General features: G+C 38.7%; 6 protein-coding genes across 6 annotated transcripts; 3 read left to right on the top strand and 3 right to left on the bottom strand.

The window, feature by feature from the left end:
• Positions 1-2,190: 2,190 nt before the first annotated feature.
• LOC101309694 (glutamyl-tRNA(Gln) amidotransferase subunit A-like) lies at positions 2,191-5,289 on the bottom strand. Its single transcript, XM_004309507.1, has 12 exons — positions 5,243-5,289; positions 5,051-5,147; positions 4,740-4,964; positions 4,563-4,645; positions 4,384-4,484; positions 4,141-4,264; positions 3,881-4,035; positions 3,549-3,685; positions 3,285-3,455; positions 2,939-3,160; positions 2,388-2,621; positions 2,191-2,304 (listed from the first exon to the last, which is right to left on the bottom strand). Exons 1-12 carry the CDS (start codon positions 5,287-5,289, stop codon positions 2,191-2,193), a joined length of 1,710 nt encoding a protein of 569 aa, XP_004309555.1.
• Positions 5,290-5,786: 497 nt separating this feature from the next.
• On the bottom strand, positions 5,787-9,124 carry LOC101314239 (glutamyl-tRNA(Gln) amidotransferase subunit A-like). The gene is made up of 12 exons (XM_004309441.1): positions 8,923-9,124; positions 8,753-8,833; positions 8,447-8,671; positions 8,168-8,250; positions 7,974-8,074; positions 7,762-7,885; positions 7,418-7,572; positions 7,131-7,267; positions 6,878-7,048; positions 6,562-6,786; positions 6,245-6,478; positions 5,787-6,156 (listed from the first exon to the last, which is right to left on the bottom strand). The coding sequence occupies exons 1-12, from the start codon at positions 9,007-9,009 to the stop codon at positions 6,022-6,024; spliced, it is 1,758 nt and encodes a 585-aa protein (XP_004309489.1). The 5' UTR covers positions 9,010-9,124; the 3' UTR covers positions 5,787-6,021.
• Positions 9,125-9,407: 283 nt separating this feature from the next.
• LOC101314526 (inositol polyphosphate multikinase beta-like) lies at positions 9,408-11,579 on the top strand. Its single transcript, XM_004309442.1, has 2 exons — positions 9,408-9,446; positions 10,538-11,579. The coding sequence occupies exon 2, from the start codon at positions 10,541-10,543 to the stop codon at positions 11,387-11,389; it is 849 nt and encodes a 282-aa protein (XP_004309490.1). The 5' UTR covers positions 9,408-9,446; positions 10,538-10,540; the 3' UTR covers positions 11,390-11,579.
• Positions 11,580-12,159: 580 nt separating this feature from the next.
• On the top strand, positions 12,160-12,822 carry LOC101309989 (germin-like protein subfamily 3 member 4-like). Its single transcript, XM_004309508.1, has one exon. It carries the CDS (start codon positions 12,160-12,162, stop codon positions 12,820-12,822), a length of 663 nt encoding a protein of 220 aa, XP_004309556.1.
• Positions 12,823-13,823: 1,001 nt separating this feature from the next.
• LOC101314812 lies at positions 13,824-18,602 on the top strand. The gene is made up of 12 exons (XM_004309443.1): positions 13,824-13,892; positions 14,011-14,136; positions 14,212-14,341; positions 14,404-14,537; positions 14,633-14,777; positions 14,987-15,165; positions 15,657-15,897; positions 16,099-16,197; positions 16,424-16,569; positions 16,808-16,915; positions 17,245-17,333; positions 18,052-18,602. The coding sequence occupies exons 1-12, from the start codon at positions 13,824-13,826 to the stop codon at positions 18,566-18,568; spliced, it is 1,983 nt and encodes a 660-aa protein (XP_004309491.1). The 3' UTR covers positions 18,569-18,602.
• A 171-nt stretch (positions 18,603-18,773) lies between these two features.
• On the bottom strand, positions 18,774-24,377 carry LOC101310280 (respiratory burst oxidase homolog protein C-like). Its single transcript, XM_004309509.1, has 11 exons — positions 23,629-24,377; positions 23,382-23,430; positions 23,130-23,243; positions 22,633-23,061; positions 22,123-22,509; positions 21,941-22,036; positions 21,732-21,847; positions 21,474-21,576; positions 21,021-21,091; positions 19,939-20,468; positions 18,774-19,387 (listed from the first exon to the last, which is right to left on the bottom strand). Exons 1-11 carry the CDS (start codon positions 24,375-24,377, stop codon positions 19,278-19,280), a joined length of 2,754 nt encoding a protein of 917 aa, XP_004309557.1. The 3' UTR covers positions 18,774-19,277.
• Positions 24,378-26,025: the final 1,648 nt, after the last annotated feature.

Consider the following 26,025-nt stretch of genomic DNA (forward strand, 5'->3'; position numbering starts at 1 on the left):
TTCCTCCCCTCCACGGCTCATCGATGAATAAAGACGTCATCAAACTGCCCAACAAACACTATTAAGTTGGTCTTCTGCCCATATAAATGCTCAACAGGTAAAAAAAAAAAAAAAACATATTATGAGAAAGTAAAAATAAAGATTGTAGTAGACGGAAAAGGGGAAAAAAATGATCACCGCGTAATAAAATGGAGTAAAAAGTGAATTGTATATATGATCTTGCATATGCATGATTGGGCATTACTGCATACCTTATTTATGAATATAGATACGTAAGTGGTCTAAATTGGCATAAAAACTGCATTATAGAATCATATCTATGAACAAATTATGAGTACCCAAGTCAAACGTGCAGTAAAAATGCTTGATCAAAGTTATATAATTGAACACACGTGATTTGTGTCAACAAAACAAAATTTATTAATAATTGAAGATAAATGTAACGATCGAATGAAGTTACAACAAAACGTAGGTGGTTTATAACGCCTAAAACAACAAATTTGTGCATGTTATTTACTCGATGACTAAACTATACAATCTTTCACTTGTATGATTTAACAATAGCCGACAAAAAGTTTCGCATTGATTAACAACAAAAACTGTAATGATCATTCGGTCTGAAAAGACGAACCGAGATTAAATACAAGACACGTGTAGTAAATTGATATAAGAGGTGAACTACATGATCTTGGACATTAAGCATTGATTGATGAAACAATCATCGTTAACTAGAATAAAGATAAGTGTAACGGTTGAATGATCTTAGTAACCACATAAATCAAATCGACAAAACCAGTACGCGTTACTCAAAAAGTAACGAAAAAGTATGCGTCAGATTTGATTTAGTATTTGACTAAAAAGTATCATATTGACTTACAACGATATCTCTAAGGATTAAAACTATCTATCTAAAAAGACAAATTGAGATAACATACAAAACACATGAGAGAAATTAGCGTAAGGAGCGCTCTTGTGTATACATGATTTAGCATTGATAGAAGGAACGATCACTATGAATGAAATAAAGACAATTGCAACGGTCAGTCAAGTAGCCTAAGTCAAACAAGTTGATCAAATTAGCTAAAACACAAAAACTTTCACATTGACATAAGAGATTGAATCATGCCATAGAGTGGACGTACTTTAAAATTTAGAATCAATTATGAAAATACAATATTAAGTAATTACAATCTGCATATGCATAAGGATTTAATTGTCCACACCAAACAGTATAACATTTTGACATTCAACCCCTATTGATATTATGATTGACGTAATAACTATCATTTTATAATTTATACCAAAGACCAAATGAGAGAAAAAAGTAAGAATGATAATTTTTTTGTTGGGTCCAAAATTAAATGTGTCCGTTGTTTTAACCGAATTTCAGAATCCATAAATACTGACACAAAATAAATTTTCTAACGACATGAGATTAATGAAGATTTTCTTATGTGCTTTATTCTTTTTCAAGTAATCACGCTTTTAGACAACAGTGACATTTCACATATCTATGCAGGATGTGGCAGGAGCTCTTTTTTACCATTTCGGGTAAAAAAATCTGACCACGAGTAAAAGACAAAACTCAGAGTCTGAGTGAGGAAGAAGAAACCCGTGACAGTGCAACTGGTACTCTTCCAAAAACTGAACCGACTTGCTTTGCGTAACCGAAACAAGAACAGAGAAACGGCAAAGTACGCGTTACACTCACTTTCTTGTTGCTGTTCTTCTCTTTGCAGACAACCATGAATCTATGATTTTTTTAATTTCTGGGTGATTTGTTTTTTTTTGTTTTCGTTTGATTTTCGGGGTTGTTTGGAGTAATTTTTGGGAGGAGGAACCCTAATGAACCAATGTTTGGAATCAACACTCTTGCTGCTACACATTGAAGTGATTAAACGAAGATTCTGTGTTTTAAACTTAACATGGCTTTGATATTAACTATTCCTAGAAAAATAATAACCAAAACACCAACACATTCGATTAAAATAAGAAGCTACATGTCTTAAGCAACACAATAATTTCGTCACATAAAGGATTAGGCAAACAACACACACTTTACAGCATGGAACCTCTTCTATATAATAAGAGTTGTAAAGTACAAAATTAGCTTTAGCATCGAACATTTCCCAACAAGTGCAAGCGGCAGTTACATTGCTTTTGAAGATGCACTAGCGTGCGAGCTAGTGCTTAACAAACTCTCGGTCGCTTTTGGCTCAAGTCATTTGGTCCGAGATCATCAATGGGAGGTCTTTGCTTGTGGTGATCAGTCGCCGACTGGTATGCCATTGCCAATGCCAGGGCCTGCACAAGGAGTTTTACTTTTTAGTTCTTACTAGTTGGACTTGTTATTGCTAAGAATGTAATGTAAAACAAAGTAGACTCACAATGTGATCATGGTGAGGGGGAGCATAAATTCCGGTGGTGATTGTGGCTCTTCGACGACAGTCGTTGCAAGGCGGATCAGACACCTTGGGGAATCCAGATGGAACAACGATTACGGGCATCCCTACCAGGTTTCCCATACAAACTCTCTCCCAATCAGTGGCATTGCCAATGAATGCGTCAACAGTGAAGCCCTCTCTTACTTCTCGAATTAACTTCCCCCTTGCTCTCTGAGCCTGTAGATTATGAAACGAGTAATTAAATCTGTTATGAACGATGATCTTGAATGTTGACGAGCCTAACAGACAAAATTATGAGCAAGTACACTGGACGGCTAACTTGGCAAAAAAGTTGGCTAATAAAAGTTGACTATAAGGTTGTTTGGACCACTGTTTTCAATAAAAGATCTCAACTTTGGTATCTTCATTGAGTTCATTCTGGCTAAACAACTAACCTGACCAGACCACTAGAATGCCACTATAAAGGTCAAAAGAGCTCATCCACAGGATACACCAGAACGAGGTTTGTCATGACATGTAGATAAGCAACAAACCTGGACATAGTCCACTGCTGGAAAAATGCGTGCACGACGCAGCTCAGGAGGCCATTGATCTTGTGACTCAAAATCATCATCCTTCCCTGACCGCTGCCACTCATCAAAGTGAGCCAATGTATCCACATCCATAGTAAAGCTGGCAATACCAACTGAATCAACCTCATATTTCAGTTTAAAAGGGACCATATTAACACCTTTCGTTGCTAGAACATGAACAACCTGGCATAAGCATAGAGAGGAGGTTCAACAAGATTATTCCAAAGCTCAATAATGCCAAAACGTCTATTGATCATCTTGCCTCAGCCATAAATTAAAACAATAAAAATGTCAACAGACCCCATACCTCCTGCTCAGCGTCGTCGACATATCCAACAGTAAGCTTTGTTATGTCAACCAGGAAAGGATCCTCAAACGCAATGTCTCTTGATGAAAGATCATCTGGATCCTTTCCTCTAATAGCATCCAGAATTATAGCACAATCTGCGGCAGTTCTGGAGACAGGACCAAGCTTATCCTACATCAAACACATACAAAGAAGATCAGAACATAAGATTAAGATCACACATATCATTGGTACTGCAGAAGAACAAGAAGATCAAAACTGTACCAAGCTTTCTGATAGGCTCATAACACCGGTTCGACCCACACACCCAAATGTTGGACGCAATGCTGTCACCCCACAACGTGCAGCAGGTAGAGTCATGGAACCAACCGTTTCTGATCCAATCGAAAATGGTACCATACCTGTAAAAAACTCTTCTTAAGCAGCAACTACTACTAAAAGACTTCTCCTATATACACATACATCTATAAAGCTCATATAGATACCAGATAAGCACTTGAATAAGCTAGCAAAAGATTAGTTATCGATCGAAACAAAAAAGTTCAAGAGAAACAGAAGTAAATGACAATGCTGATCAGCTTGTATTTGGAAAACACCTGCTGAGGTGCAAGCAGCAGGTCCAGATGATGAACCAGTAGTGAATTCCTTGATATTCCATGGGTTCCTTGTCCTACCCCCAAACCAGATGTCATCATAAGCTAATGATCCAGAAGCAAGCTTCGCAACAAGAACTGCTCCTGCAGACTTCAGCCTACGTGTACACATATGAATGATAAAACATTCTTAGATACTAGAAAATAAAGTTTCCACTTGACCAAAATATGTAGCTGTTATTAATTTTTGAGAGATTTAGGACCTCTTGTAAACCCAGGCCTCCATGTCAAGAACTTGATCCTTGTAAGTTTTTGAACCCCATGTTGTTTTGTAGTGGGGAACTGATATTATATCCTTTAGTCCATAAGGAATCCCATGGAGAGGACCTAAAAACAAATGTGTATAATTAAGGCGAAGGTAAGCAAATCAGCATAGATTACTATAACAATTTCAAGGGCAATAAAGTGTGACGGTTTATCCGGTTATAATCAGAAAAGAAATGTACCCAAATACACCCCTTGGGCGAGCAATCCATCAGCCTCTTTTGCTTGCTGGTTAGCTAACTCTTCAGTGTAGGTAACCACTGCGTCAAGAACAGGATTGTGCCTATGTTTCCACAATGTATCAAGTCTCACATACATGATCACACATAAGAAACTCGTGTTTGTTACAACTCACACTTACCTCTTCAATCTTTGCATGAATATTTGAGTAAGCTCCTGGGATGTAATTTGTTTTGTCCTTATAAGCTCGCCCAATTCCAGAACCTGAAACTCACTCAAAAAGTATATATCAACCAATGTTGCGTGAATAGGCTCGCAATTAATTGTGACACAAAGAGCATGAGAGCCTTTAACTTACACTCATAAAGGCAATGTCATCATCACCATGTGGTCTTTGAATCCCAGAGAGAGAAGAACATTTGAACCTTTTGCTTGGGTTTTGTGCTTTGTCAATGCCCCAATCCGGAACAAAGACCAAACAAGACGGGTCATTCAACCCTCCATTAACAGAAGCAACAAGCTTTCGGTTGGCTCTGATTGTAGGGATATTGAACTTTTTTGCACCCTTCACAAGCTCTAGCAACTAAAGTTGATAAAAACAGAACACAATTATGAAAAATCTCAACATTTGTCAGCAGAACGAAAACTAAAAGCTTATGATCAAATCACCTTCTCATCACTAAAGAAGTTGGCATCTATTAACCCAAGCACCCTTTTGAGGGACGCAACATCTGTGATATTTTCAGGTGACTCACCGTTTTTCTCACTGTCCTGATCAACGAAACAGAATAAGAAACTTGCAATGAATCTCAAATGGGATTAGTACTTGAATGTCTTTGCCATTTTGACTGATACTTTTACCTGAACATATGCTTAGGCAAATGAGCTTTAACTTTCTGGGAGACCATTTTCCATACATTTTTAAAAGTTCTCACCTGTTTTGCATATGTTCATTAGGCTACAATCTATGATGTTACATTTTCAATGACGCTGAAAATAAGCTACAACATTCTACAATCTTCACAAGTTTGGCCTAAACTTCAGCAATCAGTTTCTACTCAAAAGTAATTGTCCGAGATTAAGAAAGCATTCTTACTTGACGAGGTGACAGAAAAACTGGAACTTGCTGATACACTAAATAGAAAGATAGAGAGCGAGTTAGACAATTACCATATTTAGAAAAGCTTTGGCCAGAGCGAAAGGTTGGTGACGCAGTCGAACAGGGAAGAAGTGGAGTTTACTGGAATTCATAGGAAGAAGGGTTTGGAGTACTGGTTGTAGGTTGTAACTGCTTCAGGATTAAGGAAATTAACTGCCCCAATTGACACATGTCACACCTCTAGTTTATAAGGATGGGACACCTGGTAGTTCTGCATGACTTCTAAACTGCCTTTTTCTTTTATTTTCTGTCCTTAATTACACTGATTAGCTAAACCTTAAGCAATAATGGATGCCCAATTGCCCGATTGATTATGATACTAATCATTTTTGTTTTGACAAACTATGAGACCTAATCACAAATCATTACACAGTGGTGTTCATACATTTTGGTGTTACATTGTTCCATACATAATAGTTGTTTTGCTGCTGCTTTGTTGTCCTAACGTGCTTGAAGTTTAAATATCTAATGACATAACATGTCAAGCTAGAGGTTGGATCATCTTGGTAACTGAAGGTGGATTTGGGATTACGTCATCTGGTCCAAGATCATCGATAGGAGGACGCTGCTTATGGTGATCGGTGACTGATTGGAAAGCCATAGCTAATGCTAGAGCCTGCACAAGAAAACCGTTGTAATAATACATTAACATTTCTTGACATAGTCCCTTGTAACAAGTATCAAGTTAACTGGGTTGAGCTTACAATGTGGTCTTTCTCAGGAGGGGCATAAATGCCTGTGGTGATAGTAGTCCTTCTCCTACTGTTGCTAGGATGTGGCTGTGATATGTTCTTAAAACCTGTGGGGACAACGATCACAGGGATGCCGACAAGGTTTCCAAGGCAAACTCTCTCCCAATCAGTCGCATTTCCGATGAATGCATCAACAGTAAAACTCTCCCTCACTTCCCGGATTAACTTTCCCCTTGCTCTTTGTGCCTGCACATTAAGTTTAGAGCCATGTAACTTATGCTGCACATCTGACATGTTATGTTCGTGCGTGACACTAGAAATGTGATTACCTGCACATAGTCTACTGCTGGAATTACGCGTGCACGACGCAGTTCAGTAGGCCACTGTTCTTGAGCTTCATAAACCTCATCCTGCCCCGAGCGCTGCCACTCGTCAAAGTGAGCCAACATATCCACATCCATGGTAAAGTTCAGAATACCTTGAACAGATTCAACTGTGTAATTTAGTTTGAAAGGGATCATTTTTACACCTTTCGCGGCTAGAACATGAACTACCTGTGAGAAAAGCAAGTCTGTCTTAAGCTCCACATATGAAATAGGATCCTAAATAAGTGTTAAGGTCTTCAGATGTTAATGCCTAACTAACCTCCATCTCGGCGTCTTCTAGATATCCGACAGTAAGTTTTGTGATATCAACTGAAAATGGATCATCAAAGGGAATGTCTCTTGATGATAGATCATCCGGGTCCTTCCCTCTAATAGCATCCAGAATAATTGCACAATCTATGGCACTTCTACAGAAAGGACCAAGCTTATCCTGTTATAGCAGTAAAGCTATAAATTCTAACATGTACTGCATCACAAAATAGGGGCATGAAAAATGAAGACTGAAGGAGTACCAAGCTTTCTGATATGCTCATTACACCTGTTCGGCCAGTGGTGCCAAATGTTGGCCGCAATGCAGTCACTCCACAGCGCGCAGCAGGATACGTCACAGAGCCAGCTGTTTCTGATCCAATTGCAAATGGCACCATACCTGTGAAAGATGTCTTGTTTAGAATGAGGTGGATTTTGAAGAGCAACATAGGACAATTGTTTCAACTTTTGAGTCAAGATAAGACCCCAAAAAGGAAAAAACCAAGTTTGATGGATTAAACCAAGATAAGACTACTAGTCTACTACAAACCTGCTGAGGTGCAGGCAGCAGGTCCAGCTGATGAACCGGTAGAGAACTCTTCAATATTCCATGGATTCCTTGTTCTACCGCCGAACCAGATGTCATCGTATGCCAGGGATCCTGAAACAAGCTTTGCAACAAGGACTGCCCCAGCAGACTTCAATCTGTTTATAGCAAGATCAACCATCAAGAAATATGTAAAAATGAATCTAGCTAGAGGTAAAAAAACGTTTCGCCATGCAAACTGAGCTTGTCACTAGTCAAAACAAACTATATGAAAATCTCTGAGGGTTAAGCAGATCCCAATAAGCCAAAGATTAATTAGAGTAAAAAATCAAAAAATTGTTTAGAACCTTTTGTAAACCCAAGCTTCAATATTGAGAACTTGATTTTTGAAGCTTTTGGAACCCCAAGTTGTTCTGTAGTGGGGTACTGCAATTATATCCTTCAAACCATAAGGAATCCCATGTAGAGGACCTAAAAACAAAGTCAATACGTAAATGTTAACAATTTATTTACTATAGCTGAGGAGTTGAAAGACACATCAATAAAAAAAGAGATGTACCCAGATACACTCCTCTTGCAAGCATATTATCAGCCTCTTTTGCTTGCTTGTATGCTAATTCTTCAGTATAAGTCACAACTGCCTCAAGAGCATGATTATACCTGCTATTTCAACAAGGCATCAGGTTCATATTAGCATGATAGGTCCTGGATATTAACGAAAATAGAAAACCAAGGAACTATTTGCACCATTACCTTTTAAGTCTTTTCAGGAAAATTTCTGTAAGCTCCAGAGATGTGATTTGCTTTGTCTTGATCAGTTCTCCCAATTCAAGAATCTGATGAACACCCAACAAAGATTTATGTTTTAAAGTCTCAATGAGACTCGCGACAATCAAAATTCTATAATTATCACCTTGTTAATCACATCTCTTAGACCTAATGAGGATATAAATTTATATGGTCTAGACATGAGTTAGTCATACAAATGTAAAAGAACACATAGATTAGATAAGAGTGAAGCAACTAACTTACACTCAGGTAGGCAATATCTTCTTCACTTGTCGGTTTGTGTATGCCGGAAAGAGATGGATAAGAGAATCTTCTTGTCACATTTTGTGCTTGTTCTTTCCCCCACCCAGAATTAAACACCAAAGAAGAGGGGTCACTCAACCCTCCATTCACTGAAGCAACCAACTCTCTGTTAGCTCTAATGATAGGGGTGTTGAACTCCTTCTCACCCTTTACAATTTCCAGCATCTAAAGCACACAATAAGTTAGTCTGATGAAACTTAACTATTCAATGGTGAATCTGAAGCATAGTGTTGTATTTAAAGTCACCTCTGTATCATTGAAGAAGGTGGAGTCAAACAACTCAAATGCACAATTAAGAGGCGAGAGTTGATGAACTCTAGTCCAGCACTGATCAAATATCACAAACAAAACCACATCAACACCAAGAAACTCTTAACAAACATAGATTTATGGGTTTGGAAAGAGAAACAATTTACCAAAATTTTAGCTTCAGAAGTAAAAACTGGGCAGCTGAACACTGCTATGATTGTGAAATAGGTGAAACCAGTCATGGTGATCCACATTAGTTATGAAGAAAGAGGAAGACGATTGTGTTTAAGCATGGGTAGTAGTTCTGGAACGGTAAGATCTCTCTCTTTTTTGAAATTGAAACAGCATCTTTCTCTTGTTCTGCTGCCCATTTGCAGAGCTTAGAGTCAAACTAGCTTTGTCTTGGAGTCGTTGTTGACCGGTATGCCACGTAGGACATGGTCAAACAATGACTAGAGCCAGAGACCTTGTCCTTAAAAAAGTAATTCTTTTCGCGGTAATATTCTCCCTGAAACGTAATTCTTTTTGCGGTAATATTCTCACTGCTTTACGTGATGGGGCCACGTGACGTGGCCGCAAATGCGTAGTTTACTGGGATTCAAACAAATATAAGACAGCCTCTGCCTCCTCCGCTCGTAGCTTCTCTGCGCGCGAAGATAGGGTTTTGCTTTTTGATCTCCAAAATTTCCAGGTACGTCGTCCCTGGCTTTCATTCTCGATTCACCGCTTTTCCGTTTCGCAAGTTTGGTTTTCGCTTTGCGTGCCATGAATGAATAGGAGATCTGATAACATTGGGGGCGATTCATACGAGGCTACGCAATTGTACTGTTAGAAATATGACGGATTTTCTAATATATGCGATTAGACTATGCAGCTGTAGCGTAATGTAGTTCGAATCTTCCTTTCGTTTGTCTTTTTTCTTTGGATAAAAAGTGTGCCTTTTGCTTTGCCCATTATTAGATCCAATGTCCCAGTTTCTGTTTTGATTTTAATATGGAATCTTTTTGGTAAATTTTGGGGATTCGATGTGATTCCTGTTTTACTGTTTGCGATGGCATCTTAGGCTCAAGCTAGTAGAGATTTGCACAATCAGCCTTTCGAATTTCAAAAACAAACTTAGAATGATTTATTAATAGAAGTAAAAGTTTCTAATTTGCTGGTAATGACTTTAGTTTACATTATTCGAAGTGTTTACAATGAGAAACTTAAACAATAACTTGTTCGTAGTCTTTCCTAGTTGTCTATGAAAGCTCTAGCTTTTGTATCTGCGTAGTTTTGCATCCGGATTGACCCCGTGTACATCAGGTATCATATAGGAATCTACTTTTATCTAGCAAATTTTGATGTGAAACTTTACGAGGAACCAAGGAAGTGCGCTATTTATCTTTGAGTTGAATGTGCTAGGTAGGGGAGTGTTAATGTGTCTGGAAACCTCTGTATATATGGTTAATGTGTTGTGGTCCTTTAAACTGGTTAAGAGCTAAAGCTACTAATTTAGTTTGTTTTGATGAGTCCATTGGTGTCGACTGCTGTTTGGAAAAGATTCTGAGCACCTTTGTCATCTCACTTCTTGAAAACAGGATGGCTAATGTTTAGTTCACTCTAATTGTTTGTACATTCCCAATGAAACATAAAGTCTTGGATTTTTAAGGGAACTATATTAATTCTTTATGGTGAACTTTTCAAAATATTCAGATCTTAGATTGTGTGCTACCTGCAAGAAAAACACAGGGAACTATCTATTGTCTAGCTAAATCTGATCATTCACTTTGTGTATTCCAGACAATGTTTAAGGTTCCAGACCATCAAGTTGCTGGCCACAAGGCCGGTGCTGGAGTTCTTGGCCCTCTTGTTGATGATGCAGGGAACTTTTACAAGCCTCTTCAAAGTGGTGACCGTGGAGCCAAAGAAGTGGCATTCTATACCGAATTTTCAACTGAAACTAGGATTCCAGACGAAATTCGCAAGCTCTTCCCTGCCTTTCATGGTACCCGGGAATTGGAGGCATCTGATGGTTCCGGCATGCATCCTCACCTTGTCTTGGAAGATATTGTCTCAAGCCGAACCAATCCATCTATATTAGACGTTAAAATGGGTTCGAGCACATGGTACCCTGAAGCTTCTGAACAGTATATTGCCAAGTGCCTTAAGAAAGATAGAGATGGCACGAGCCTGACATTGGGATTTAGAATATGTGGACTTCAGTTCTATGGAAACAAAGAAACTGGATATTGGAAGCCGGATAAGAAGCTAGTTAATGCTTTTACTCATGATGACGTTCGGTCAACTTTTAGGAAGTTTGTTTCTTCTAACTCGCCTTTAGCTTCAGATGCTGAACCAGATTGTGCTTATGCATCAACTGTCTATGGTGGACCTGATGGGATCTTGTCACAATTGTTGAAACTGAAGTCATGGTTTGAGGATCAGACCATTTACCATTTCTATTCTTGCTCAATTATGATGGTGTATGATAAGGAGTCAATACTGAAAGGGGAGAATCCAAACCCTCAAATCAAACTTGTTGATTTTGCACATGTCGTCGAAGGCAAGGGTATTATTGACCATAATTTTCTGGGGGGCCTCTGTTCCTTGATAAAGTTCGTGAATGATGTCTTGAACAATCCTAACAAGTAAATAACCGAACCAGAAGTCATCTACAGCTGTGGGAGAAGATCTCATAGCAGCCAAGTTGAAATTGAATGGACCAGGAGTAGCCTTAAAAAGTTAAGGCGGGTTTTAGTATTTAACATCCTGCATGTTCAATTTGTTTTCCCCTTATAACTCATTTCATTACTACTAAAATAAGAGACTGCCTGATGTTTGCAATTTGCTTATGTTTCTGAACCTGTTGGGAGAACAACAACAATTAAAACTATATGCTAGATGACTATTGAAAATACTTCCTTCAATTGCCTCCATACAGCACTGTTACTATGATCGTAGACAAGGATTACCTCATATTCTAGAATTCAGATGTCCCTTTCCTTAAACACTTTTATCAGTGTCGATAGCGATATTGCTTCTCTGAATTGTAATAAGAGTAAAGCAAAAGTCTTAGGCATGGTATTGCTGTATTGGCTGCAATAGTCATAGTCTGCAGCTATTTTCTTTCCTGTAATGGCAAGAATGGTGGTCTAGGGTCCATATGGAGACCCGAGAGCTGAAAAGCAAAATTCTAATACCGGGTTTCAATCCCATTTAGACTAATCAAAGCTAATATGGCTTCTAAGCAATGCACTTGTTATACTATAATCTATCCATTTCAGACCCATGCAGTAGGCCAGTAGTGAATTCCAAGCTTAAGAAATTACTTCCATTTCTTCCAACCTCATAGACATTACCTATATATACATGTTAAAACATAATCTCTTGATTACTACTCAACAAACACAACAGCCCCCAAGATGCATATTCCATCTTTTGCTTGCTGCATTGTCTTTCTATCTGTGATCTTCTGTTTCTGCACTAAAATCTCCTTATCGGATTCCGATAATCTCCAGGACACATGTCCTACCTCCCTAGGAAAACAAACCTTCTTCATCAATGGCTTCCCTTGCAAGAACCCAAACAACATCAGCGCCCCAGATTTCAAGACTTCCAAACTGACCCAACCGGGCGACATAGACAACTTCTTTGGCTCTGCAGTTACCCTTGTCACTGCCGCAGAGTTTCCAGGCCTAAACACACTTGGCCTCTCAGTTGCAAGAACTGACTTGAGAGTTGATGGTCTGGTGAGGCTTCACTCCCACCCAAGAGCTTCGGAAATGTTCTTTGTCAGCAAAGGCATTGTGCTAGTGGGGTTCATCGACACACTAAACCAGCCATTCCAGACGATTCTCAAGGAAGGAGATGTGTTCGTGTTCCCCAGGGGTCTGCTTCACTTTTGTCTGAATGCTGGTTATGACATTGCCACTGGTTTATCAGTGTTCAATAGCCAGAATCCAGGGGTGGTGAGCATTTCTGATGCCATGTTCGAGCCTAAGCCGGATGTGATAAAGAAGCTTACAGAGGGCTTTGTCACTAGTCACCTTAGAAATGCCACTTTAAGTGGATTTTCAAGTTTTTGACATGCAGTAATTCATAATTGTTTGATGAAAGCTAATTTATGGTTGCATAATGTCTTACTGTGTCAACTGTCAATACTCAATACTTCAATAGTGTGATGAGTTTGTGAGCTAAGAGCAAGAGTGGTCATATATTAGCCTCATGTAGTGTAAAGGCTTGTGGCTTGTATCATAGCAGATTGTATATTGCACAACCGTATGTATACTATTGTAAACTATTACAAAATGTTTAGTAAACTTTATGAAAATAACTAATGGTGTTTATTGTTTAAGATAGCGGGAAGTCATGACACAAAAGAACAATAGTAAAGATGAAGATCAATGTTACAATCCAAACAACTACATATGATATGTAGTTTAAGTCTTTGGAAGCTTGTCTATGATCCGAGATGTTAAAACTCTTGCCGATTCTTTTGTCAGCATCACTTTCTCCATATTTTTTGGAGATTCATAATATTCATCCAAACTTTTTTGCGGATGCTCTTGCTTCTGTTGGCCACTCTCTTTCCTTGCCGATGTGTTGGTTTGATCCTTCTCAAACTCAAATGACTATTTTGTTTGATTCTTCTTGTATTAGTCGTTTATGAGTTCTTTTTTTTGTAATTTTTTTTTCAAAGAAAAAATTATGTAACATTATATGTTATCAATCGTGAAATGAAATTAGTTTCATGATTATCATCTCTGCTGTTCAATTCTGAAGAACTGCAGTCTTCTTCCGATCAGAAGAATAATTTTCTTAAAAAAAAAAAGGCATGGAGAAATGAACTTTTGCGGGCTAGGCGGATTCTAGTTTGACTGGGCCCAGGCAGGTTTGTTGGTCCACTTAAAAAAACCGAGTCCACAACACAGTTTTTTGGGGGCAAAATTTCCAATTCTGAACCATTTAGCGCCAAACCAGTGAGCTCTTCTGATACTCGAGAGTCAGAGAGAGACCGAGAAGAAGAGGAACAACTTTTCGCCGGTGTTAGCTTTTCCGATAGCGATTAAGAAGGAGAAGAAGCTCAATGGTAGAGCTGTGCTTTGTTCTCGATCTTCGGAGCTTGCCGCCTCCATTTCTCAGAGACTTAAAGCTGGTAATCCAACTCTAACTGTTCATTTCAAATCAATCACACGATTCGTTCTTCAATTTATTCCTAAATCGAAACAAAATCACGATCCGTGCGCGTTTGCCCGCTCAATTTTTCGTCACAGTCGCTGTTGCAGCTCGCTAATCTCTACGCGATCTCGCCGTCGCCGGCTTGGCGCAGATCGGAGTCGCTCCGGGATCGGATAGGCCTGTGCTTCGTGTTCAAGAATCCGATGACCTCTTCCGATCAGGTACTCAAATCTTGCACAGAACGTGTTTGATTTATTGTCTCTGAGAGTCTGAAACTGACATGTCGTTTTTTGCAGCTGAAGATTGTGTACACGCCTAGTCCAAGCGGCAGCTTCAGCCTAAGGGACTTCCACCACGCCGTGAATGCCTTGCCGGAGAATGCATTCCAGCCTCAGATGGACGATTCCGGTGCTCTCCTTGTCACTGGCCTCTGATTTATTTTCGCATTTTGTTAGCTGCTTTTGTTGATTTTTTATAATTCATTGCAGATTTGAAGCTTTCGAGTGTTATCAATGATGAAGTGTTGTACCACTGGGGAGGTAGAGATATCATGAGGAAAGTGATTGTGATCACCTCCTGCTTGCCTCGAGATGTGGACTTTAGCATGCAAAAGACTCTCACTGTGAGCCTTTCGTTACCGTTTTCCATGTTTTGTGTCACCTGTTTGCTTATGTTGCTTAGTGTTCAGGGACTTATGTTGGCTTCTCTTGCATGCAGGCTGCCGCGGATAAGTGTGTTTCTGTTGAGTTTCTGTTGTTTGAGCAAAAATCAGCCCATCTCAGCAATGCAAAAGAGAATATCAAGAGTTTCATAACTTGCATCTCTGAGCTTGATAATTGTTCATTCCAAACATGTCTCCCAGGTGAACGACTACCTTCCTCTCTGTGTAGGACAGTAGGAAAGTATGGCACATCAAAATATTTCATGTAGTATGTTAGCTTAAACAGATAGCAGTAATTGCTCAACTCATTTGCAGTAGTACTTGGGCTGTTTTATGGTTTCAATGGTTAGAGTTTCTTACTCCAATGCAAAATTGAGCTTGTTACTGAACTTGAGTCAGTAAATTTGCAGATCCCAGAGTATTGCATGGCCTGGTAAACCGATGGTTACGGGATTTAAAGGATGACATTGAGGAACCGATGCAAGCTCGTTTTAACTTCAAGCAGAATCTTGTGGGCTCTGTGAACCAGATATCTTGCAACTTGTACGTATCTGTCAACCAGATTGTTGATGGTTTCTATCCCTGTGAGGTACATTATATGTAATGCTAATTGTCCACTTCATTGCTTTTTACTTATGAATCATTAATGTTGCCTAAACTATAGATACCAATACCATAGTCACTTTGTGGACCATGGAACTTATGGTGATACTTTGTGAGCTAAGTATGACTTTATGAAATCTTATACTGTGGTATTTGGCATTGAATTGTAGAAGTTTTAGAGATATTACAAAATCAGCCCTTAACTCAAGGCACTTTAATGTCCAATAACCTTATCACAAGCACTTTAATGTCCCATATTATAAGTGTCCAGACCAAAACCTAACTGAAATATCCAATGTGATTGATTCAGAGAAATGCTTCCAATATATATATATTAGGTTGATAATGTGACAATTGTTGCTTCAAGAACATTATGTGGTAATATTGAACCATAATCTTGGTTCAATTAGCTCTGTATTTTGCTTTCACACCTCAAGTCTATGAAGAAGATTTTGATTGTAGGGTTACTGCTTATAGACATGCAGATGTCATGCCATTTCTCTGGAAGATGCTGTTTTAGTAAAAATGGAGGAACCTTGTTGTCCAGTCACAGGGCGTAATATCGAAAGATCTGATGTCATAGGAAATTCTGTGAAAGTTGGAGAAAGAACAATCCTGTTGCTTCCCTCATTCAAGAGCCCTGTTAAGCTCAAGCGTGCTTCTTCACCAATTGATTTCAGTGTCATTGAGAGGACTAACTTGGGTGCCCTAAGTGAAGGTAAATGATAATAACTAGCCTTGTGATTAAGTAGTACATATATATTTTGGACAATACGGATCAATAAGATGAATATGCATTAGAGGATTAGAATCATGGCATTACAGCACTTCCTTTTCAAAATTATTGACAACACAGAACTTTTGTGTTTTATGTCAACATTGACAGTTACCTACCCCTTTTTATGGCATTTCCCCACAGGTGTTCTAATGGGAGCTTCATATGTTGTCATTCCATCAAGTTTCCAGGAAATGGAAACTGCTTCAGATGAGATCGATCAGTCAGATGTGAATACTGAGAGTATGTCGGAGGCCTTCCTCTTGTTTTCTGGTTTGGGTTGCATATGACTAAGAGTTACTTACACATTAATCAAGGACAATCAGATTTAGAGAGTTGTGTATGTCTAATTAGAGGCCTTACATGCAGCCTCTAAGTTCCATTTAGTCCTGATTGGCTGATTAATATGTCAGCTACCCTATAAATTCACTGCTGTTTCATTTTCTTAATCAGGCTACTCATGTTGCAGTTTTCCGAGGGATTTGCAGTGCTCTACATTCAATGGACCAGGGTTTGGTGTGTTCTTCAAATTGTAATATAGAAACTATGACCGAGGCCACTTTGCAATGCTATTATATTCTCCAACCTTCAAACAATGGGCCAATGCTTCTCAGGGTAAACATTAACATTTTCATACAGTGTATTAATTGCTATTTCATATGTTTAACATCAAAAGTTATCTTTTCATGTATGTGTTGTTCATTTTTGTACTCTTATCTTGGTCTCATTTTAATTCCACATGCTTGTGTTGTGTATCAGCATGCATGATGCCTTGGCTTATGTTTTTCGCATTTGTTTCTCAAGTGTGTTGTGTGACTTGTATGTATGTTAATCATTGTTATAATATTTGCAGCACATTGCAGGATCAGAGGAACTTTTGCACATTCCTAACCTCAATCAGTTAACTGTTTCCTCAGTGAGGAAGGACTTTGAGGATTCTGTTAAAGACTGCTTGTCAAGGGTATGCTCATCTTCTATTTGTGTATAATGTGAATAAAAAGTCTGGTGATAGCTATTTGACAAGCTTATCCAGCTACCCTATTGGATCTGGACAGATAGGGCAAATTGCTTGTAGTTCTTCATTGTTTAATATCTTAAATTTCTCTGTACATAGTTTGATTGTCCGAATAATATACTGTTCCAAATTCTTATTAGAGTTGCATGTGTGACTTTGCTATCAGAAAACACCAACAAACCAAGTTTTTATTGTGAAGTGACTTTAAGTAATATTAGATGAGACCTTGTCCAATGATGGTCTGACTGGCCTTTCCTTTTCTGACTTTCTTGCAGATTGACATAAGAGACTATAATCCAATGCTGCATGAGAGGGGCTTCCATCAGAAATTAAACTTGCTTGTGAAGGAGAGCTTACTCCTTGGGTAATTATTCTCTTAATCCAGATAAAGGAAGGCTGAGTGAGTAAGTGAATAGGAACAGAAACATAGAAACAAACTCAAAAGAAAGTTAAGATATTGAGAACCAATAAGTTATTTATGTTGCAGGCTTTCGACCCTGAAAGTCTCCCTCTCTCTTCTTTTTTTCCTTTTCTTTTTCAAAAAAAGAAAAAGAAAAAAGAAAGAATGCTCACTTGGGTTTTTATTTTTTTAGACCTGATTAATCTATTTGGAGTAGAGCTTCCAAAACTATTAGTTGGCTGAAAGAGATTTTCCTTTTCCATGCAATCCGTGTTGAATATAGGATCATTCGCAATATGTAGCACATAAGCTGGAACCAAATTTTCCGTAAGGCAACGCTTATATTCCTGACAGAAATTCTTCTTAAATAGTTCTAGTAGAAAGCAACCATCAAGTTTCATCATTTCTATCAAGTCATTTAGACTAAGATGATCAAATAGTTCTGCAAAAAATGCACATTTAAGTTTTCTATATTTCTTTTAATCTGCTATGATTTAGTTAGTCTATTGCAGCATTCAAATTGACTGTGTTCCTTTGCCATGAATGTCCATGTCTTATTTGTCTTCGTTGTCAATTGAAACATTTCTGTGTTGCCTAATTAAGTCATGTATCTACATACCTGTATTTGAACTCATGGTGAAAGCTTCCTCTAATGGTTGCTATCTTAATGTGAATATTTCAGGTCACTATCCCCAATCATGGAAGAGGAAATATATGAATCGAAGGCAACCCAAACAAAATTTTCAGAAGTGATAGGGCAGTCTGATCCAACAATAGATATTGAAGCCATCCAAGAGGAACCCTCAATGTTGGTGGATCTGACAGAGGAAGAAGACAAAACATCAACTTGCATTACAGAAGAGTGGGAGCAGCTGGTTGTGAATGATGTCTCCAAGTTACGTTCTCCACTTTGCACTTCCAAACCTAAGCCAGATCAGTCAGTTCAATCACCACCAGATGGTACCCGCCAACTTGATGCAAAGACATCAAGGATTTTAGAGAGACTTGAGGTGCCAAGACAGTTCAGAAGAGAATCACTTTTGCCAAATCTAACTAGCAAAGGTGTGATGAATTCACATGGTCAGGTAAAAAAGCCTTTGCTCCCTTACAAGCCTACTTGTGCCCCGGACCAAAGTATTGTGACTAGTTCCCAACTAATAAAACCAAACTTCCAGAGGCTAAAAAGGAAATTCAAATAAAAAAGAATTCTTCTCTGAGTGAAGTAATATAGTAAAGCTAGTTTCTTCTTAGTTCTCACCAGGATTAGCTTCAGGGACTCAACTCCATGTGAGAGTATATAATGTCTAATGTTTAGCTATAAGAGATATCAGAATGGTTCCTACTGTTTGGAAGTAAAGAGTGGTTCGATCATCATGTCCTCATGTCATGATCATTTCCAGAAATAATACATATCAGCAGTTTTATTAGGTTCTTTATTACATATATGTATATATTTTCGTTTAAATGTTGTCATACACAATTCTATATGTCAATATTACATAAAACTGAAAAATATGCACATATTGTGTCTTCACTCATTCTGCAACATGCTTTGCACAAGTCTGCCTGTCTTTCTCAGCTTGTAACTACTATTATAACAAACACTGTATATAGGCTACATCAGAATAGGGCATAATACACGAGGACCACGAGGCTTTAGTTACTGTCTTAACCACCATTTCAGCATTTCCTTTTGCCTGCTTTGCATATGTGTTAGTCTAGCTTCCGTTCATAAAAAGATAAGATAAAAAGATTGACCGATGCATATGCATATATAATTTACATAAAGCAGCAGTAGGAATCTCTTTCTTTCTGTGTGGAAATATATGACATGAGAAAGTGAAGGTGGGACTCTCAGAGACCTTGTTGTTGGTCTCTTTAGTTCTGGTCCTGCCCTTTGTGTTCATATCAGAAATTTTCTTTATGGAATTCAAATCTGGTGGAGGTTTTGTGGTTGAAATCCAGAGATAGCTGTCGTAGTTCTTCAGTTAGAGCAGGTGGCCCGCAGTAGAACACCCCTGCACGACACAAACTCACACACCATTAGATTATCTCTACCTCTAAATGAATGATTAGACCTGGAACATATATTTGTTTAGTGTTAATCATCTTTTATGTGCAGCGTGAGCCAAAGTACCACCCACTACTGGTTATAATATCGAAGCAGTGGCTTTCATAATCTTTTCTAAAGATAAATGTATCATTTTTAAGCAGAACATGCCAGAGAATTAGGAATATGCTATCGACTAATAACTAAAATCAAAGTATTTATAATATGTAATCATATGCTTCGAGATAGACATATAGTTTTAATAGTTGTATATAATATTAGAAAAGGAAATCCGACATTGATGGTTCACCGTAAAACTATATGCTGCATTATTCTGTTTTTACTAGACATGGTCAACTAGTGTGATGTAGATTCTATATGAACAGTATTATTTTGGTTTCGTTAAGTTTCTGATAGAGATCTGATACAGAGAATGAAAAATGAACAGTTTTGGTGATCACTGTATAGAGTGGAGGAAAAGAGTAGGAAAGGTTTGGTGGTAAAGGGAGGGGGACTCACCAACTTTGTCATTGGTGTGATCCAGCGCAATGCGCTTGTAGACCTCACGCCAGTTAGGCTTAGCAAAATGTGACTTCACCCGAGTACCCGACACAATATCGACCCCATTCTTGGCATGATTTAGTGACTGAAGCATAGCAATGAGGGCAGAACGTGCATCACCTTCCTCATAAACACTAGTGCAATAGTTGTGGAACTCTATCACTCTGTTATGGTCAAGCTCCGCCACCTCGTTCATGGCTCCTTTGAACCAGTCGAACGAACCTTGCTCTCGCGTCACCCAGTAGAAGTAGGCTCTCTTGGTCTTGAAGTTGCTGTGGAGGCTCACTGGGCTGCCAGAACCGGCCGTGCCGCTTTCTAGGGCGTTCTGTGATTCATCTTCTATGGCTTTGATGTTGTTCACTATGTCCTTGAGGATGCTTATCATTGGGGTTGCTCCTATTCCCAACCCTACAAGTAACACCACTTCATAGTTCTTGTAGTCTTGAGCTGGTGCTCCATAGGGTCCATCTATTAGCACTCTTGGAAAGCTGTTCACCATAATAAGTCGATTATTAGTCATTAGATCAATTATTGATTTCACCCCATCAACATTGGAGAAAAAGAAAATCCATTATGGACACAAAGCAACTTTCTCAAAAATTGAAGAAAGAAACAATTCTAAAGTCATCTTATCTTCTGCTTTAGTGAAAAATGATAATCATTTATCTGTTGCCCATCAAATCCCCTTTGGATGTTTGTTTAGAGGTCCCTGTCTAATATCTAACAAAGCACAATTATACGATCAACAACAAACAATTGCATCTACATTAGCTTCTTTTAGTTATCAGAACTATAAGATTATGATTTTCCGACGAATCACACGTACATCATCACATTATTGTAGTAACAACTAACAATTACTTGAAAGATCACTTTGCTATGTTTCTATTTATGTCTTCAGTCAGAATATTCATAAGTGGGCATTTTTCCTTTTTCTATACTTCTCATAGGTTCAAATAAAATTAGTATGAACTAAGTTCAAGTTTTTAGGTGTCGGATGAAAAGTAAAGGGTAAAGTTCTTTCACTAAGTTAAACTTACTTTAAGTCGTTGCTTTGCATACAGTCGGCTCTGAGGAGACCACTGTTCCCAGAAGGAGGTGGTTGGCATACCTAAAAAAAAAGAAGAAGAAGAATTAATAGAAGAAGATTAGCTAGCTCTAAGTATCAAGTACTCAAGTTGGTTTTAACTAAACTTGTTTTCTTAATCAACTAATTAAGTAAAACATACTCATATAAACGACAATTGTTCTTCTGTGATGGATAAGCTTTCTGTACCAAAACTTCTGCTGTTCCAACCATATTGGCTCTACACAACTTGGCTACTATTGATAATGCTAGATTATGCTTTTAAGACAACTTTTGTTTAGAGGAGTGGTTGGAGATTCATACCTAATTATATTTCCTAGTGCAAGCAAAATCTTCCTAAACTAAACTATACTATAACTTTTGTTTTTGTTAGGCCAAGAGGTAATGTAGTCACTCCAAGTCGTACCTGAGAAAACACCGTCTTAAGTTGTCGCGTCCAGTCGCCAAGAGTCCGGATATGAACACTGAGGTGGTCGTCTCCCGGCGCCGACGTGATCGAAAATGGGTGCCTATTTTGATATTAACCAAATTTATAATTAGCAAAATGAGAATATCCAAGCACCAAAAACTGAAACCGGGATTCTTGACCTAGTTTTAAGATACTATACATGAGAATAAATGGTGATTGCTTAACATGTTATATGTGTTTCATAGACGTGCTTACCATTCAAATGGGGAGACAGCAGCACAATTAACAAACATGTATTGCCCACTATGGTATCTGAAGCCCTGAGGCTTTGACATAAAAAGAGCCAACACATTTCCAGGATATAGAGCCACCTTCAACATTATTAAAGAGATGAATTGTGATTAGATACATCTCATTTGAATTTAAGAGTTAGTACAAATATAGGGTAGTATTGTTTTGTTTACCTTTACTATCTTAACCGGCTTGATGCTGGACCGGAGTGCCCGAACCAATCTTTCACCACCGTAGAGGAGAAGTGGAACAGCCAAGTACATCCAAGTCTGTCAATTCGGCACTAACATGTTTGAGATACAAATAAAAATGGCAATACTATTTACCATTAGTTTAGAAGGATGAAAGTTCTAACCGTTTTCTTGTACCATTCCTTGGTGAGGTAAAGGTATTCTCCATGGACAATGAGCAAGGTATAGACAATGACGAAGAGATGATGGGAGTACCAAAAGGCATTGAAGCCAGTGAGCCTTTTGAGAGGTTGGGGTAGGTTTTTGAGCTTACCTCTTCTAAAACATGGTGCTGCTAGTGTGAAGGCTATGGTCATCAACACTACCATTATAATGCCAGTTACACCTTCTACTGATTTCACAAAAAACCAATAGTTTGAAGGTTGTTCCCCAAAATATTGCCTCATCGGGGCGTATGTGACGCTGTCTGCTTTGATGAGACGAGGGAAATCGCACGCCAAATGGTAAATCGAGTGTATGCCAACTCCTACTGAAATTCCAATAGCTATCACCTAAGTTCACCAAAAAAAGTTGAATAAGATTTAGTTTTGTAATCGCCATATATGTAAAGAACAAAAATGAGCAACGTTATTCTGTCGCATCAGTTATGGAAATGTTGGTGATGAAATGCTTACCTTATGGAAATTGAGGTTATCATCAAAAGGAACGGCAACACCCAATTTGGTCTTGTTCCTTAGCAAAGTGATAGTGTTTCTACACACTGGAAGTAGAATAAGAGCCATGTTGAACTTGAGTGTCTCAGCTGCACCTTTGGCCATGGATACACAATGACCCATTACGTGATATGCAGCCCTATTTTTATACTGCACATACTTATAGGCAAACAGAGCAGCCATGATCCCAATCCACAATGCCATTACCCAAACTCTCTTCCAATTGTCTTCAAGAAAGTAGTTGGCTCTCCTATACCACCTTGTCAGAGGGTTGTCCTCCCTCACTGGCTTCAGCTTCTGGCTCAGCATTTTGCTCAAGTTCCGGCTCTCTTTTCCACGCGCCACCGTCTCCTCCGGTCCATACAGTAGGAGTGTCTCCAAGCTGTCTATCTGCTCAAAACTATGTCGTTTTAGACTCCTGTTTGAAATTAGTTTTCATATTAGTACAATTTCATTACCATGATGTATCCAAGATTGTCTGGATCCAACTCTTCCATGATCAATGCTGCATATTCCTGTGCTTGTGTCTGGATGTTTGATAGTTTATTGGCAGAAGCACTGAAGCTAATGATCTGCATTATTAATATAACAATGAATCAAACAATTCCATTATTTGGAAACTAATAATTCTGAAGAAAACTCACATGGTATAGCTAGCTAGAAATAGCATACATGCCATATTAGATCATATCATATGCCATATGCCATACCTCCTTGACTTCTTCCACACTGATTCTTCCATCCCCATCCTTATCAACCCTGAACAAACAAAACCAAGTTGCAGATGATCAATTACTTACCTTGGAAATAACCAAGCTCATCGGAGTTTTTTATATCGGATAACTAAATCAAATGCTACAACTAGTCTATCGTTATCGATTAAGATTAAGAAGATATTAGCTTAATTAGTCATTACTTACATAAGATTAAGAAGATATTAGCTTAGTTATTACTTACATGTCAAAGAAAATTTGCAGCCTGGAATTGAAGCCCTGCTCAGAAACTTGTGTCCACATCTCTTTCAACTCCTCCTTGTTGATCGAATCGCCTTTGATCCCATGCTTCCTGGCCAAAGCGTCGAACAGTTTTCCGGCGAACTCCTTGCAGTCTTTGTTCATCCCTATGCACTCCCCGAACGCAGCACGTGGCAGCATCCCGTTAGTCGAGCCTGTAAGCTTGTCGAACCTTTTCTCGACCGCCGGCCACTCAGCATTCCCGTCCGTTTTACTTATGAACTTGAGTCCCTTAAGAGCCGGAGCAGCCGCTGACTGCATCCGGTCGAAACGGCGCCGTTGCGGCAGCTGCTGCTTCGAGAACGACGTCAGCTTCTTCAGCTCCTGCTTGATCCGTACGGAGGCTGTACGTACGAACGACTGGTCGTTGTTGCTCTTCTGGGGCGGCTTGTCGCCGCCGAGAAGAGTGAGGGAGTCGTCTGTGTTGTTGGCGTCGCCACGTGGCAGGGGCTTGACGCTGCTTACGTCGACGGAGACGTCCTCGACGTAAGGCTCTTCTTCGTGGTTGTTGGTTCTCTTGCTGCCGGTTCTTTTGTTCAGAGTCCCGCTGAGACTGAGCGGAGCGGTGTAGCCGGCGCCGGACATTTTCTCGGGTGCGGGGAGCTCGTTGTCGGAGTGATACTGAAGTGGTGGTGCTACTCCGGCGGAAGTAGCAGCTTCTCCGATATGATCTTCTGGGGCTGTTTCCTTCATGGCTAGATTATATTGAGGATTCTCCGACAGAGAAGTTAATGCTGGAAAGCCGAGTCTGACCTAGATAGAACTTGTGCCGGTGTTTAATGTGTTCTAAATAACGAAATCTCTGTGAGTCTTAGTGGTCGGAGTGTAAGAGTACTGTAATGTCTCTTGCATTATCACCTTAATTCTTTATAGGTGATCATCTTAGAGAAAACCAAACGTAGCTTCCTGCTCAACAAATCATTCTTTTCTTTTTTGGGTTACACATCACTACATCAGACTATTTTTTTCACCCATCATTTTCGACATTTTTCACACCATTCTTTCAAAAGGCACACATAAGGTAAAATACAAAAAGCTTGGTAAGTTCAATTTAGAGTTGAACTTACTAAAGTGTTGAACTCGACGACTCACTGATTAAATGAAGTGTCATAAAATGTGTTTTAGATAATAGATGATTCGAACTTCGAAAGTAATGTAAAGTGGTGATCGATGAATATATGTATATTAAAAGCTCTTTCTTTGATTATTAGAAAACCGAATCCCACAAATAACTAAAACAATCTAGAATTGTCACCATTGTATTGGGCAAGTCTTTTGGCTGATGCGTCCTATCTTCCTTCTCCTTTCCGTTTTTCTTCATTTTTACTTCATACTTTTCCTTTATCACAAAGGAAAGCTAATGTAAATATCTAATACTACCAAACATACAATTTAACCAGCACACATGTATATGCAATCATGGACACCACTCCTCTTTACAGCAAATTTGCTGTCCCAAATAACAAAATTAAAAAAAAACAAAGTTGCAGAGTCCATGGACAGAGAAAATAGAAAAACACAACTAGCTAGGGGAGTTGGTTCTGGTTTATAATTTGGTATTTCGAAGAGGATGTTTCTGATTATAATTTATAAATGATTGATTGATATTTGATAGTGTCAAATGTGAAAGATGCAATGTATAGCCATAGCCATTACTCTTTCCCCATAACTAGACCAATCCCCAACTACTCTATGGCATTGGCTGCTGCCATAAAACCACTAAATAATGGAGTAATCTTGTGTAGAACATGGCAGAGAAAACATAGTAAGGATTAGCATTAGATATACTACTCAAATTTGTACAGAGTCAACACTAATATATAGTAGGTGCATAAAATAAGAACAACTCTATGTGACAATCTTCAAACCACATGGTTTTGAGGTTTTCTAATGTATATAAAGTTTATCTGCGTGATCATAGGGATCGATGTTTGGTGATTTTTTCACCTGTTCTGACCTTGACACGAATTTAACACGAGTTAAAAACCAGTACGTTAACAACCGGCAACTACTAATTTTGAACAAACACAGACTATTTTCAGTTTTAAAAAGTTACTGAATGTAACCCTGAGAATCAGCATTATGTGCAAAGTTATAACCAGGCAGTGGATTCAGTCCATCTCAAAACTCAGTGCTAGTTGTAGTGAAACACCTCATTTCAATACGTCCGGCATCACTCGATCATTTCCGACTTTGTATGAACTATGTTCAATTGTTCATACAATTCCAGCACATATCAAGCGAAGAAGGAAGATACGTATTCAGCATTGACATAAGTATTTTCAGTTCGACAAATAGGCGTAGACTTATATGCAACAGCGTAGACTATGTAAACAGTATG

The sequence above is a fragment of the Fragaria vesca genome, unplaced genomic scaffold, assembly GCF_000184155.1.
Source record: "Fragaria vesca subsp. vesca unplaced genomic scaffold, FraVesHawaii_1.0 scf0512956, whole genome shotgun sequence".
NCBI lineage: Eukaryota > Viridiplantae > Streptophyta > Magnoliopsida > Rosales > Rosaceae > Fragaria > Fragaria vesca.